Source organism: Eulemur rufifrons, chromosome 24 (assembly GCF_041146395.1).
Source record: "Eulemur rufifrons isolate Redbay chromosome 24, OSU_ERuf_1, whole genome shotgun sequence".
Classification (NCBI taxonomy): Eukaryota; Metazoa; Chordata; class Mammalia; order Primates; family Lemuridae; genus Eulemur; species Eulemur rufifrons.
In genome coordinates this window covers 6341469-6354143 of record NC_091006.1, presented here as the reverse complement: position 1 = coordinate 6354143, position 12675 = coordinate 6341469, and the positions used below count along the sequence as shown (strand labels likewise).

General features: G+C 52.4%; 1 protein-coding gene across 4 annotated transcripts; it reads right to left on the bottom strand.

Moving 5' to 3' along the window:
• Positions 1 to 2196: 2196 nt before the first annotated feature.
• On the bottom strand, positions 2197 to 11989 carry EIF3K (eukaryotic translation initiation factor 3 subunit K). 4 transcript variants are annotated; one of them, XM_069456872.1, is made up of 8 exons: positions 11798 to 11987; positions 10838 to 10936; positions 9322 to 9442; positions 7762 to 7836; positions 6264 to 6330; positions 6082 to 6159; positions 3526 to 3651; positions 2197 to 2261 (listed from the first exon to the last, which is right to left on the bottom strand). In XM_069456872.1, the coding sequence occupies exons 1-8, from the start codon at positions 11854 to 11856 to the stop codon at positions 2230 to 2232; spliced, it is 657 nt and encodes a 218-aa protein (XP_069312973.1). In that variant the 5' UTR covers positions 11857 to 11987; the 3' UTR covers positions 2197 to 2229. The 4 variants fall into 4 exon arrangements, with proteins under 4 accessions (XP_069312973.1, XP_069312976.1, XP_069312975.1 ...); XM_069456875.1 differs by having other exon boundaries at positions 11808 to 11987; XM_069456874.1 differs by lacking the exon at positions 10838 to 10936 and having other exon boundaries at positions 11798 to 11989.
• Between the last annotated feature and the right edge of the window lie 686 nt (positions 11990 to 12675).

Here is a 12675-nt window from a genome sequence, read left to right as displayed (position 1 = left end):
CAAGGCCCGGGCAACAGCCTGCTTTCCTAGCGGATGCTGGGACCTGGTCAAAGACTCTCAGACATGTTGGCTGTTTCCAAAGCTGGGTTGGGGGTGGGGCAGGCAGCCTCCTCCTCTGAAACCCAGGACTCCTGTGCAGGGCCTGGTCTGGGGGGAAAGGATCCCCAGGTGATGGGCCGTCTGCCCCTCCCTGACTGTTCCCAGCGGACAATGACAAACCTCCCAGACAAGGGCCCAGAGATGGAGCCGATGGCCCCAGCCACTGAGGCATAAAGGCTCCTTTTAATCGCCAGCCTTGAGGCCACTTCCTGGCAGCCATCCACGGACAGTGTAGTAATAATAGCTGGTGTGTCTCTTGAGGGTCCAAGGGCAGCAGGGTAGGGGCTCAGGGAGGGCCGGAAGGGACCAAAAGGTGTTCTGAGTGAGGGGTCCAGCCAGTGGCTTTGTCATTTCTGTACCCTCAGAACTTCAGTCAGAATGTATTAAATGCCGTACCCCATTTTTAACACTACTTAGGGGGTGCGGACTAGAGAGAGTGTCTTCACAGGGTGGGGACATAAACAGAAACTGGAATGTCTGGGGTTGTCTATGGAAGCAGCTGAAACAGCAACCCTGAGCCCAAGCGAACTTTACAGGCAATCACCAGCAAGGAATTTGGAGACAGCAAGTTTGCATCTCTTACAATGTGCCAAGCTGTTGTCAACTCTTCGCAGGCATTAACTCCCAACTCCTGAAGGCGATATAATTGCTACTCTCCCCAGCTGTCAAACTGAGGCACAGTGCAGAGAACTCACACGCCCAGAGGCCACTAGGCCAGGGCTTGCCCTCAGGCAGCCTTTCTCAGCCCTCCTGGCTACTCAAGGATGACCCTTCTGCAGCAGAAGCAGGTTGGCAAAGCAGGACAAGACATGGCTTCCAAAAGAGGCTATGAAGGTCGTTTCTTCTTCCGCTGCAGAGCAGCCATGGCCAGTTGTGCAGGTTGTACCCTATACAAGGACACTTTCCAAGTGGGTGACTGGGAGTTGTCCCCACTCATTGAAGGTGCCTTTTGCTAATTTGCACAAGTTCATGGGTGTAGTAGCATCCCAGTCCTCTAATCCCCCTCAGATCTGGCTCCCAATGAGGTGCAGAAGCATCCTTTTGTTCTGTCCCCAGGGTTTGGACACGTCCCAGTTCCTGGCCCCTGCTCAGGTCTGGACCCCAGGGCACGGTGTCTGCTCCCCCAGCTCCCCAAGTCAGGGTCCTCAGAGGAACACTGGGTGTGAGTTTCAGCGGGCAGGGAGGGCCCAGGCAGGCTGGCAAAGCTTCTACACCAGCACACAGCCCCAAGGAGCAGCCAGGCTACACTAAGACATTAACTCCTGTTGGGGCATTTCATTCCCTCCATTTTCCCCAGGGGGCAGGCACCATCGTCCCAGTCCCCTCCCTCTAAAGACAAGACTCAGAGAGAAAAACAACTACCCAAGGTCACTCTGCCAGAGTCCCTGGAGTACCTCGTGTGCAGAACGGGAATGAAAACCACCGCCCTGAGGACCAAGTGCGGCGAGCTAGGGCTCTTGGCCAGTAACACTATGCGGGGAGGAGCCAGGGACCTGGGAGAATGGCCTGGCCGGAGGGGCAGCCTCTGCCTAGCTCTGACACTTTGTTTTCAGAGGGGAAAAAAAAAAAAAAAATGCCAAAATTCTCATAAAGTTTCTCCAAACAGAAGAGTACTGAAGACTAGTTAGCAACCTTCGTGACAAACCCTTCTGAGTCTGAAATTCTCAATGGCTCACATTCCGTAAGGGCAAGAACAGGCTAGCCCCGATCTCAGACCTTTACTGCAAGATTCATGCAATCTGCACAGCTTTCAGAAAGGTCCATTATTCTCCCCTTCCACAGATCAGGAAATTGAGGATCAGACAGGCAGAGTCATTGGACCAAGGACACAGAGCAACAGAACCAGGATCTGAGACAGAGGGGACGCCTCCCCTCCACTCTTCCAAGAGGAGCCCAGGCTTCACTGCAGGCTGGGCTGGTCTGTGCCATTCATATCCTTCTCCTCCTTGCTGACTCAGCCCTGCCCTCCCTACCCATAACCTCAAAGGGGTGGGGTAGGGGCCCAGCCAGAGCAGAGGCCTGCTCCTGGGCTCCCTCTGGTGGGCGAGGGGCAGAAGCCAAGGACGAGGAGGAGGAGACAGCAAAGAGACAGCAAGGCTAAGTCAACAAATCTTTATTAAATGCCTGCAGTTACTGGGAGGAGGCCATGATGCTGGACACACCTGTTGAAAAGAGAAGGAGAAACTAGAGTCACCATGTGAAGAATGGGAGACGAGCCTCCACCCACTACAGCACCCATGATTCTTTAGGGGCAGCCAGCTCACAAACCCCTTCAGGGCCCAAGCTACCATCACAAAGGCAGTTAAAAAATATGGAAACTGGAGCAAGGAAGTGCAGGTTCAAATCCCAGCTCTGCCAATTAACAGCTGGGTAACTATGGGCAAGTTACTTAACATCTCTGTGCAGCAATGTCTCCATCTTTAAGAAGCAGCTACCCTTTAGGACTATAGAACTAAATGAAGTGCTTAGAACAATGTACCAAGTGTTATTTATAATTACCACCATCATGAGAATATTTACTACGTACTATTTGCAGGATATTCTAAGTGTTGGACTTGTAGTTCCTCACTGCAGAAGCTTTTGCTATCGCAAAAAAACCCCACTGCAGTGGGCGCTTCCTGGAGGTGAGATTCCACAGTCCACAACACCAGAACCACACTTGAGAGGGAAGTAGACCCAGGGGCCAAGGGAACAGGCCATTGCTGTCCCCTGCTCTCCCTCACTCCAGGACACCTGCCCATGAGCAGAGTGATGAGTGCATGCTGACAGAATAACTATTTCTCACCCTTTTTAGCTGAGCAATTGGTTGAGTAAAAATGTGTGTATGATGATGATAATTATTAACATTTAATGAACTGTGTGACTGGCTCTTTGCTAAGTGTTATACGTGGGTTATCTCACTTCACAATCATAATTCCATGAGGCAGGTATGACACTATTTATATTATCTACTTATAATGAGGGCACCTACATTACAGGGCCGATGTGAGGAGCAAATGACTTAAGTCTAAGAACCTCCAGTGTCTGTCATAATTATCGTTGCTGTCACCCCCATATTTTAGATGAGAACACTGAGGCACAGAGAGGTGAAATCACCCGAAGTAGAGAATCAAGATTCCGGCCCAGTTAACCTGACTCCAGAGTCTGCACGTTAGGCTCGTGGAGACACGAGGCCCCAGGAAGTCCTGTTGAGTGCTGTGGGGCAGGTCACAGGGCCTGGAAGTTCCAGGGAAGGACACGCAGCATCCCCACCATTCCTCCCCGGGCAGGCAGCCCTGAGAGAGCAGGCCAGCGGAGTCCGGCAGATGCAAATGTCCCAGCCCTGAACAAAAACAGATCTACCTCGGTCCTTTGGGCCCCAGCCCTGGTCCCTGCTGAAGGGCGCCCCCTTAGCCCCACAGCCTGAGGCCTCAGGCCACCACTCACTGTCAAAGTCGATCTTCTCCACAATGTTCTTGGGCTTGATGCTCTCTTCCTGGCTACAGATGAAGATCTGCCCCGACTCGTCGGCGCTCCAGCCATATTTGCTCATCCACACCTTCAGCTGGCTGTCTGCAGGTGACACGGGCAGCGAGGGGCTTCAGTCAGCGGGATCCCACAGTGCCAGGGGACTGGGAGGCAAGGGAGTCACGGCTCACCAGGCCAGGGCACTCCCCTCCCGTGACAGCTCCGCTGGCATCTCCTGCCTGGGCGGCAGGAGCTGCCCACGTCTCCCTGCTGCGGCCCCCGCCCCCGCACAGGTCATTCTCAGAACAGCCGCCAGAGGGAGCCTTCCAGCTTTCTCATCCTTATACCATTACAGGGCTTTCGCCTTAACTTCTTTTATTTCATATTCCTGTCGATTCTCCTCCAAGGCACAGACTGATTCCAAACAAGAGCAGTATATTTACTTACGTGCTTTTCCCACCACATACATGGAATGGTTGAAAATTTTGATGTCACCATTACCGCAAACAATAAGCCTGTTTGCCCTTAGAAAACGTACCAGTAAGGATGTGCAGCTAGAGTGGTGTTGAATTACTCGAATTTTCTGAGATTATTAATATCAGCTTGATACGGATGCATCCATTTCTCTTTATATTCAATTCGAAGGCTTGTTTCATACCCTTTTGATTAATTTTCACTTTTCAATATGTAAAACATATACCTGATATAAAAACAGTATAGTGCCTGGTCCAATATGTCCAATAAAAGTTAGTTTCCACTAAAAATAACAACAAATACACACCTACAAAACCACCTGGCTCAAAAGGCAAAAACTAGCCAAGCATGGTGGCGCACGCCTATAATCCTAGTGCTTTGGGAGGCTGAGGCGGGAGGATCGCTTGAGCCCAGGAGTTTGAGGCTGCAGTGGGCTTTGATCACACCACTACACTCTACCCCTGGTGACAGAGTGAGACCCCATCTCAAACAAAACAAAACAAAAAAGGCAAAAACCATACAGGAAGATACTCAGAAGTCTCCTCCCTGTTCCTACCTCCTCTCCCAGAAGTAACCATTTTCCTTAATTTCTGGATTTTCTTTTTGCAAAAACACACTTTTTTTTTGTTTGTTTTTCAGAGGGATCTCTCAAAAATATCAATTTCATCAGGGCCCGCCCTGCTCAGAGCCCTCCTGTGGCTCCAACTCACCAGGGGGAAAGGACAAAAGTACCCCCCTGGCCCCACACAACCTGGCGATGGCCTTCTACCCCACATCTCTCTACCCTAGGCCCCTCCCTGGCATCCAAGCTGGCTCTGCCCAGCCACCTGCACCCTGGCTGCCCCGAGAACATGCTAGGCAGCCCCCTGCTCTGGGACCCTCCACCTGCCCTGCGCTCAGGCTGCCCACCTTACTCCGCTGAAGTGAGTGCTCAGATGCCACCCCATGTGTAAGCTGTCTTGCCTTCCTTCACAGCAAGATCAACACTGCACACAGACCTCTTGTCATGTTTTGCTACCTCCATGAGAACAAATCTGAGCCATGCTGTGTTGTTCACTGCCATGTGCCCGGTGTCTGGCACAGTGTCTGGCACATAGCAGGCACTCAACCTATGCAGAATAAATGAACGAATGGCATAAGATCTCCCCTAAGGAAGGGAACATCTTTTTTTTGTTGTTTGCAAACCAGGTAAACACAGCCTTCAGTGTAAAATGCAAACAAGAAATGAAGATGCATTACAAGGGCCGGGCGCGGTGGCTCACGCCTGTAATCCTAGCACTCTGGGAGGCCGAGGTGGGCGGATCCTTTGAGCTCAGGAGTTCGAGACTAGCCTGAGCAAGAGCGAGACCCCATCTCTACTAAAAATAGAAAGAAATTATATGGACAGCTAAAAATATATATAGAAAAAAATTAGCCGGGCATGGTGGCGCATGCCTGTAGTCCCAGCTACTCGGGAGGCTGAGACAGGAGGATCCCTTGAGCTCAGGAGTTTGAGGTTGCTGTGAGCTAGGCTGACGCCACGGCACTCACTCTAGCCTGGGCAACAGAGTGAGACTCTGTCTCAAAAAAAAAAAAAAAAAAAAAAAAAAAAAAAAAGAAGATGCATTCCAATGAAAGGAATGTCTTATTTTTTCAATTTTAGAGACAGGGTCTTGCTGTTGCCCAGGTTGGAGTGCAGTGGCCCACTCATAGCTTATTGTAACCCTGAATTCCTGGGCTCAAGTGATTCTCCTACCTTAGCCTTCCAAGCAGCTGGGACTACAGGCATGTACTACCATGCCCACCTAATTTAAAAATTTTTTGGAGATGGGGGTCTCCATATGTTGCCCAGGCTGATCTAGAACTCCTGGCCTCAAGTGATCCTCCTGCCTCAGCCTCCCAAAGTGCTGGGATTACAGGTGTGAGCCACCACGCCTGGCAAGGGCACGTCTTTACCAAGGTCATATTTCCTCCCTGGGCTGAGCCTTCAATAACAACCTGGTGAGACCAGGAGCTGGCTGAGGCCCACTGCTCCTGACCACCCCCAGCCACCAGATCCACACTAGGCCCAGAGGGCCTTACCTGACAGGTCCCCGAGCATCTCTGCCAGCAGCCAGCGGTCAATGTGCTGGTAGGTGATGCCCACGACGTGGCAGATAACTGTGGAGGTCAGAGACAAAAGCAGTAAGGGGCTGCCCCCCAGGACTCTGCTGCCACTCCCTACCCCTTCCCCTTGTGGAGCCCAGGCTCGGAGAGGGACTTACATTTTCGAACAGAGTCTTCAAAGCCAGTTATACCTTCTAAGAGGTCCATGTTTTCATCCAGGGCTTGCTGTGACAGGAATGTTGATGTTCACAATGTTACGATCAACATCAACAGTGCTAATATTAGTAATCAACAAGAACAGCAGCTAACATTTCAGCATCCACCCCACGTGCTAGCCACTCTTCTGTGTGTAACCCTACGATGAAAGTTACTGCTTTTGTGCCTCTTTTAAAGATGAGGAGACAGGCAGCTAAGTGATCTGCCCCAAATTCTAGAACTAGAGTTTGAACCTGGCCAGCAGAAACCATAACCCCAAGAGAAGCATGTGCAATTTCTGCTGTGGCCGCTTCTATTTTCTCCCAAGAAGCCAGATCAAAGTTGAGTTAAGAAGAAAGGAGAAGAGATGAGAGGTGTAAAGAGGTGTCCAGGGGTTGGGGAGGGAATGAACTGGGTGAGGAAGCAAGATGGCGGACACAGCTGTGGAGGGGGAAGCACACACGATTTAAGACAGAGCAGGAAGCAAAGCCCGAGGAGCGCAGACAGAGGACTGGAGCTGCTCGTCAGGCCCAAGAATGTTGGGTTGGGACCTCGTGGGGGTGAGCTGAGATGCCAGGAGGAAGTGACCAGAGAGATGTCCAGAATCCACAGGGGGAGGAGGGCAGCGATTGCCGGTGAGGACAAGTCTGAGGCAGTGGCTCCCAACCTTGGCCAGATGCCAGAATCACCAGGGATAACTTGTAAAAATCCCAAAGCCCAGACCACACCCAGACCAGTGGCATCGGACTCTGTGAGGGCAGGACCTGAGTAGTGTTATTATTTTTTAATAATAATAAAATGGTCCAGGGTATGACTGGGAGTGAGGGGCCAAGGTCAAGGGGAGGACAAGATAGTTGTACAAGAGATCAAGGAACCCAGAGAGCTGGGTACTCAAAGAATCACCCACGTGGCTTTTCAAGCATCTAAGAATCAGAGTAAGAGCAGTAAAATAGCAGTGAGGAGGAGCTGAACTCTTCGAGAAACAAAGAGCAGCCGTCTGGGGGCGCTGATACCAACAAGGTAGTGTGGGAAATGTTGACATGAGAGCTTCAAGACTGGGGTATCCGGAGCGGCAGTGGGGAACAGGAAGGCGACCCAGCCCCCACTTGGGGGGGCTGCAGAAGTGGAGGGCCAGGCTTTGCTGAGAGCAAGAAAGGGAGAGAGCATTTCAAGAGGCTGCGGAGATGGAGGACTTCTGCTCATGATCAGTGGCATGTACCAGAGGGCCCAGGGGAAGGATGGGGAAAAGGGACAGGGTCAGACCCAGCCCTGTGCCACCACGATGATCGGTGAGTCCTGGCTCTGTGCAAGAATGACGATTCTATGAGATCACACACGCAAAGCCGCGAGCACAGCGCCCACCGCCAGCAGGCAGACGATGTATGTGCGCGATCGTTACTTTTAGCATTTTGTTCCACGTGGCCTGGCCGCCCACCCCGCCCCTGCACCAAGGGAAGTTACCCAGAAAGCCTGGAAGTGGCAGGTCTCCAGCAGGTCCCCGAGGTACAAGATCTGTCGGATCGGCCGCTCTTCTTGCTGGGAGGGGGGGGCATTAAGGGAAAATAGCCTCGGAGACTGAGGGGGCTGGGGCTGGGTCCTAGACCACCTCTCCCCACCCACCTTCTTCTAGCACCTTTCTTCCAAAGGCTCAGCTCAGAAAAAGAAATGGAAAACGAAGCATCTTATTTCTCCTGCAGATGTATACAGGAGAAAAGATGTTCGCTGCGGTACTATTTGTAATGGCAAAAGGTGAGAAACAACCTAAGGGTCAAATGATGGGGATAAGGAAATAAACGGTGGCCCACTCATACACTGCGACCAAGTCTACACCTACAGAACTGATACACACTGAGATATGAAAATAGCAAGACGCAGAACGACTCACGTGATACCCTACCATTTGGGTTGGGGGAAATACGTGCAGGTGAACACACACCTCTGCATTTATTAATACACGTCTATGCAATAACATCTGTGGAAAGGTTCCCAAGAATTGCAAACAACTACTGCCTCTAGGAAGGGAGTGGGGTGGCAATGGGATGAGGAGGGAAGAAGCCGTATTTTTCTCACTGTGTACTCTTTTGTATTTTTAACCATAAACCACATATTTTTAAAAAGCCACCAAAACACACCTAGGTGAAGTGGACAATCTCTCAGAAGGCAGGAACCCCCTCGGGCACACCTGACAGAGCGGGTTCAATTAGTCACCTGCCATTTCACAGCTCAGCCACCAACGAACAGGCAGTGTGACAGCTGTAGGCACAAGGCCCAGTTACCTGCTTTGTCAAGCACAAGTGAGGGACTTCCAGGTTTGTCGAGTGATTAAACAAAAGCTAGAAGCCCGCCTGGCCCAACAATGGACCGGCCACAAAAAAGCAGGTCAAGGCAGGAGAGCGAGGTCACCGGTTTTCACCAAAAGCCAGTTCCATGCCAGGCACTGAGGGTACGTGTAAATGAAGCTCCTGCCCTCACAGAGCCGACAATCCAGTCCCGCCCGGCGGCCCCTCCCAGCCCCTCGGGCCTCTTGCCTGTGGTTCTCTCGTCAGCTGGGACCCTCAGGGACATCTTTCTAGAGCACACACCTGCCTATAGCACCCTGCATTTTTAAAGGTCTTCATGGCTCCGCAGAGCCAAATGAGTCTGGCCACATTCTACTTTGGATCACCCTTACTACCCCCTCACCTAACCCCTCATTTTTCAGATGTTTCCCCCTCCAGGAAGCCTCCCCTAACCTCCAGGCAGGCTCTGGTGCCTCCTCTGGCCCCTCTGCCCCAGCCCTGACCAGCCTGGGCTATCACTGATGGAACACCTATCTGTCTCCTCACTGGACTGTTAGGAGCTTCGTGGGGGCAGGGCCCCCACTGGGACCACAGTGTCCCAGCCCTACCCAGCACTGGGCCAAGCCCAGAGCAGGCACTTGGTATTTGTGGATGAACTCACAGACCATCTCCCTGTGAATTCATCTGCTCTGACTCTCGCCCCCTCCCCCGCACCCCCTGGGCCCCGGAGCTGGAAGGATACATGCGCCTGGTCGATCATGCACTTGCACAAGGTGAAGTCGGTGTGCGGCAGGTTGGTGAGGGCCTTCAGCAGGATCTGGGCAGTGACTGTGGTCTGAAAGAAGGCTGGGTTGAACTGGTACCTGAGAAGGGGAACAAGAGACATGGCAACACCGGCAGCTCCAGGTTCCCAACCCTCAGCAGGTGCCAGACAGGCTGCCCATGGCTTTAATCTGGAGTATGGGACACACCTGGACTCCAGTCGCAACCACAGCACTTTCTGACTGCATAACCATAACCTCCTTGAGTCTACTTTGCTGCTCTATAAACAGGGACAGTTAATCCTCCCTCACAGGGCCAATCTAGCAATTGAGTGAGTTAATACGTATAAAGCTTACAGTACAGTCACTAGCACATGGTGGGCACTCACCCCGCGGTGGTAATAACCAACAACAATCTAAACCATCCCACAGATACAAGCATTATCTCCATTTTACAGATGTGAAGACCGAGGCTACGTAATCTGCAAAAATTACACAGCTGGTCCTGTGGCAAGAAAGCACCCAAGAGGAAAGAACCCAGATGTCCACCAAGAGGGGAACAGATCACTAGAACAGAGTCACACAGTGGAACACTATATGGCAATGACAATAAACAAACTGTAGTCACACAAAAATGGATGGATCTCACAAGCCCAGTGCCGAGTGGAAGATGCCAGATAGAAATGACAACATGCTGTATGATTACATTCGTGTCAAGTTCAAAGCAGGCAAACCTGAACTGAGCTGATCCACACACATGCATGTGCGGTAAACTATCACATGCCAGGCCACAAGAGCATGACAGTGGTCTTTGGGGCAGGGTTTGGCTGGCACAGAGCATATGGGGCAGAGGGCTCGTGGCACTAGCAACACTTTTCCACCATGGAAGGCAATCACATGGATGTTCGTTTACAACGGTTTGTTAAAGTATATATTTTGTTTCACGTACTATCCTGTACATATATTTTGCAATTATTATTTTTTTTTTTTTTGAGACAGAGTCTCGCTTTGTTGCCCGGGCTAGAGTTGAGTGCCGTGGCGTCAGCCTAGCTCACAGCAACCTCAAACTCCTGGGCTCAAGCGATCCTCCTGCCTCAGCCTTTCGAGTAGCTGGGACTACAGGCATGCGCCACCATGCCCAGCTCGTTTTTTCTATATATATATATTTTAGTTGGCCAGATAATTTCTTTCTATTTTTAGTAGAGACGGGGTCTTGCTCTTGCTCAGGCTGGTCTCGAACTCCTGAGCTCAAACAATCCACCCACCTCTGCCTCCCAGAGTGCCAGGATTACAGGGGTGAGCCACTGCGCCTGGCAATTTTTTAAAAAACCATCCATCTTCCTGCCCCAACTTCCTTGGCTTCCTAGTCTTGCACACCAAGAGAAGCCACATCCTGCAGGATACCCCCAGCCACCACCACCCCTCCCCCAACCCTGTGGTGACAGTGGCACCCTGCCAGCTGCTGGCACGGGGGTATGGACAGGCCTCCACACTCACAGCTTCAGGACAGCCAGATTTGCTTCCAGGTCATAGGCATTCTCTTTGGCCTGCGTCTCCACATAGCGCTCCAGAGTGGCCAGATTCTCAGGATTGTACCTGGAGGACGATCAAGATAGGTGAGCAAAAAGGAGATAGGTGCTGAGGCCAGTCATTTTATGTGGAGAGGGGCCACTGTAATCTGTTCCTCCTTTCCTTTCCCTCTAAATCTGGCCCCTGCTCTACCCAAGTAGTGAATCAGATCTATAATTTTTAATAAAACCTGTGCACATCCCAGACCTCTTGCCTAAGCTCTAAGCCCCATCAAAGCCCTGGGTCTTGTCTAGGATGCCCCCCAACCTCTCAGCCAGTCACCGCAGCCTCTTCCCATGGCTTCCTGAACATCTCTGCTACCCGCCCCTTCCTCTCCTTCTCAGGCCTCCACTCTGATCCAGCCCCATCCTCTCCTGCCTAGCTTCCCCATCTCAGCGCTAACCACTCCTGGCTGTCACTGTCTGTCGTTGGTTTTGTCTCCCCTCTGGAATGGGAACTCAGTCCACGACAACACGACCTGCAGCTGCCTTAGTCCCCCTGGTTCCCAAAACTGACAAAGTGGATTTCAGTGAACGTGTGTTGAATGAGTCACATGAGGAGCAGAGAAGGAAGAGACTAAGAAGCACTGAAAGACTGAGGAGCTGAGAGAGGGAGGATATCGGGGGCCGAGAGAGGGAAGCCTGAGGAGCCGAGAGGGAAATCTTAAGGCAATTAAAAAGTAGTAGGCAAGGCCCTCTCTTGCCCGTAGGCTTTTGCAGTGCGGTTCCCTTAAACACACCCTCCTCCGGGATGACCTCCTCAACATCCAGAATGACGGAGAAACCCCACGCCAGGGCAAGCTCAGGACCTGACCACCCCTTGCTGTCTCCGGAAAATCCTCTCCTCCACCCGGCTTGGCCAGAGCGCTCCCTCCGACCGGGCTCAGACCTGTCGATACCCTTGAGCAACTTGCCCACGTTCGCTCTCATCTGCTCAAACATCGCCATGACTACTATCGCCGTCTACAACCAGGGCTGGAGGTGACCACCAGACTGGCAGGGCAGCCTCGAGGACCGGAAGAAGAAGAGGCGGCGGAAACGGAAACTCCGTCGTTGTTGTTGCTCTTGCCCTGGCAGAGCGGCGAAGGGCGGAGAAGCTTTTGCAGCTGCCCTCACGCTTTCCGACTGTCACGTGACCTCTTCCCGGCAGGCTCAACTGGAGCGTGCGCATTCGCTCCGCCCGAGCGGGACCGACGGCATGAGAAAAAGCTTAGTCCACCCCAGTGCGCAGGCGCCTCTCATGGTGAGGAGGCGGGGCTAAGCATTTCACCGGCCTCGTGTACCCAGTTCCAGTGCCTAGGGCGCGCGCGCGAACTCTGCGGGAAGGCGCCGGGGCTCTGGCGGCGCGCGCGCACTTCGTGTTGCGCGCGGCCGTAAGCCCACGGAACTCGGCGGGAATGCTCGTAGTAGCCCTGCCTATGGCCATGGCCATGTCTCTAGGAAGGTGTTCTCAGAGGTCCCTCTTGCCTGAGGCAGCATCCTGAGCTCTCCAGTTTCAAGACCTGCACCCTCGTCCCTACCCTCCAGCCTAGATCGAGGAGTAGAATCTCGCAAAGCTATTGTGCTCTGTGAGGCACGGATTAGGGTGAGGGGCTTCTGGACCCCCGCCGGATCGCGTCCCATGTCCGTTAGGTTGCAGTCTTGCGGCTGAGGGCGAGCGCCCCCTCTTGTGGTGCCACGAGTTATTTGTGTACAGGTTCTATACACTGCAGGCGTGAATGCACAGCCATGTACCATGTATGTGGAGGTATATGCCCTGGGTATATC

Coding starts and splice junctions, on each gene's coding strand:
- EIF3K (XM_069456872.1), bottom strand. CDS start 11,856: ATGGCGATGTTTGAGCAGATGAGAGCGAACGTGGGCAAGTTGCTCAAG. Junction 6,331..7,761: donor GCCACTTCCAGGCTTTCTGG/GTAACTTCCCTT, acceptor TTCCTGTCACAG/CAAGCCCTGGATGAAAACAT. Junction 6,160..6,263: donor TGAAGACTCTGTTCGAAAAT/GTAAGTCCCTCT, acceptor TGACCTCCACAG/TTATCTGCCACGTCGTGGGC.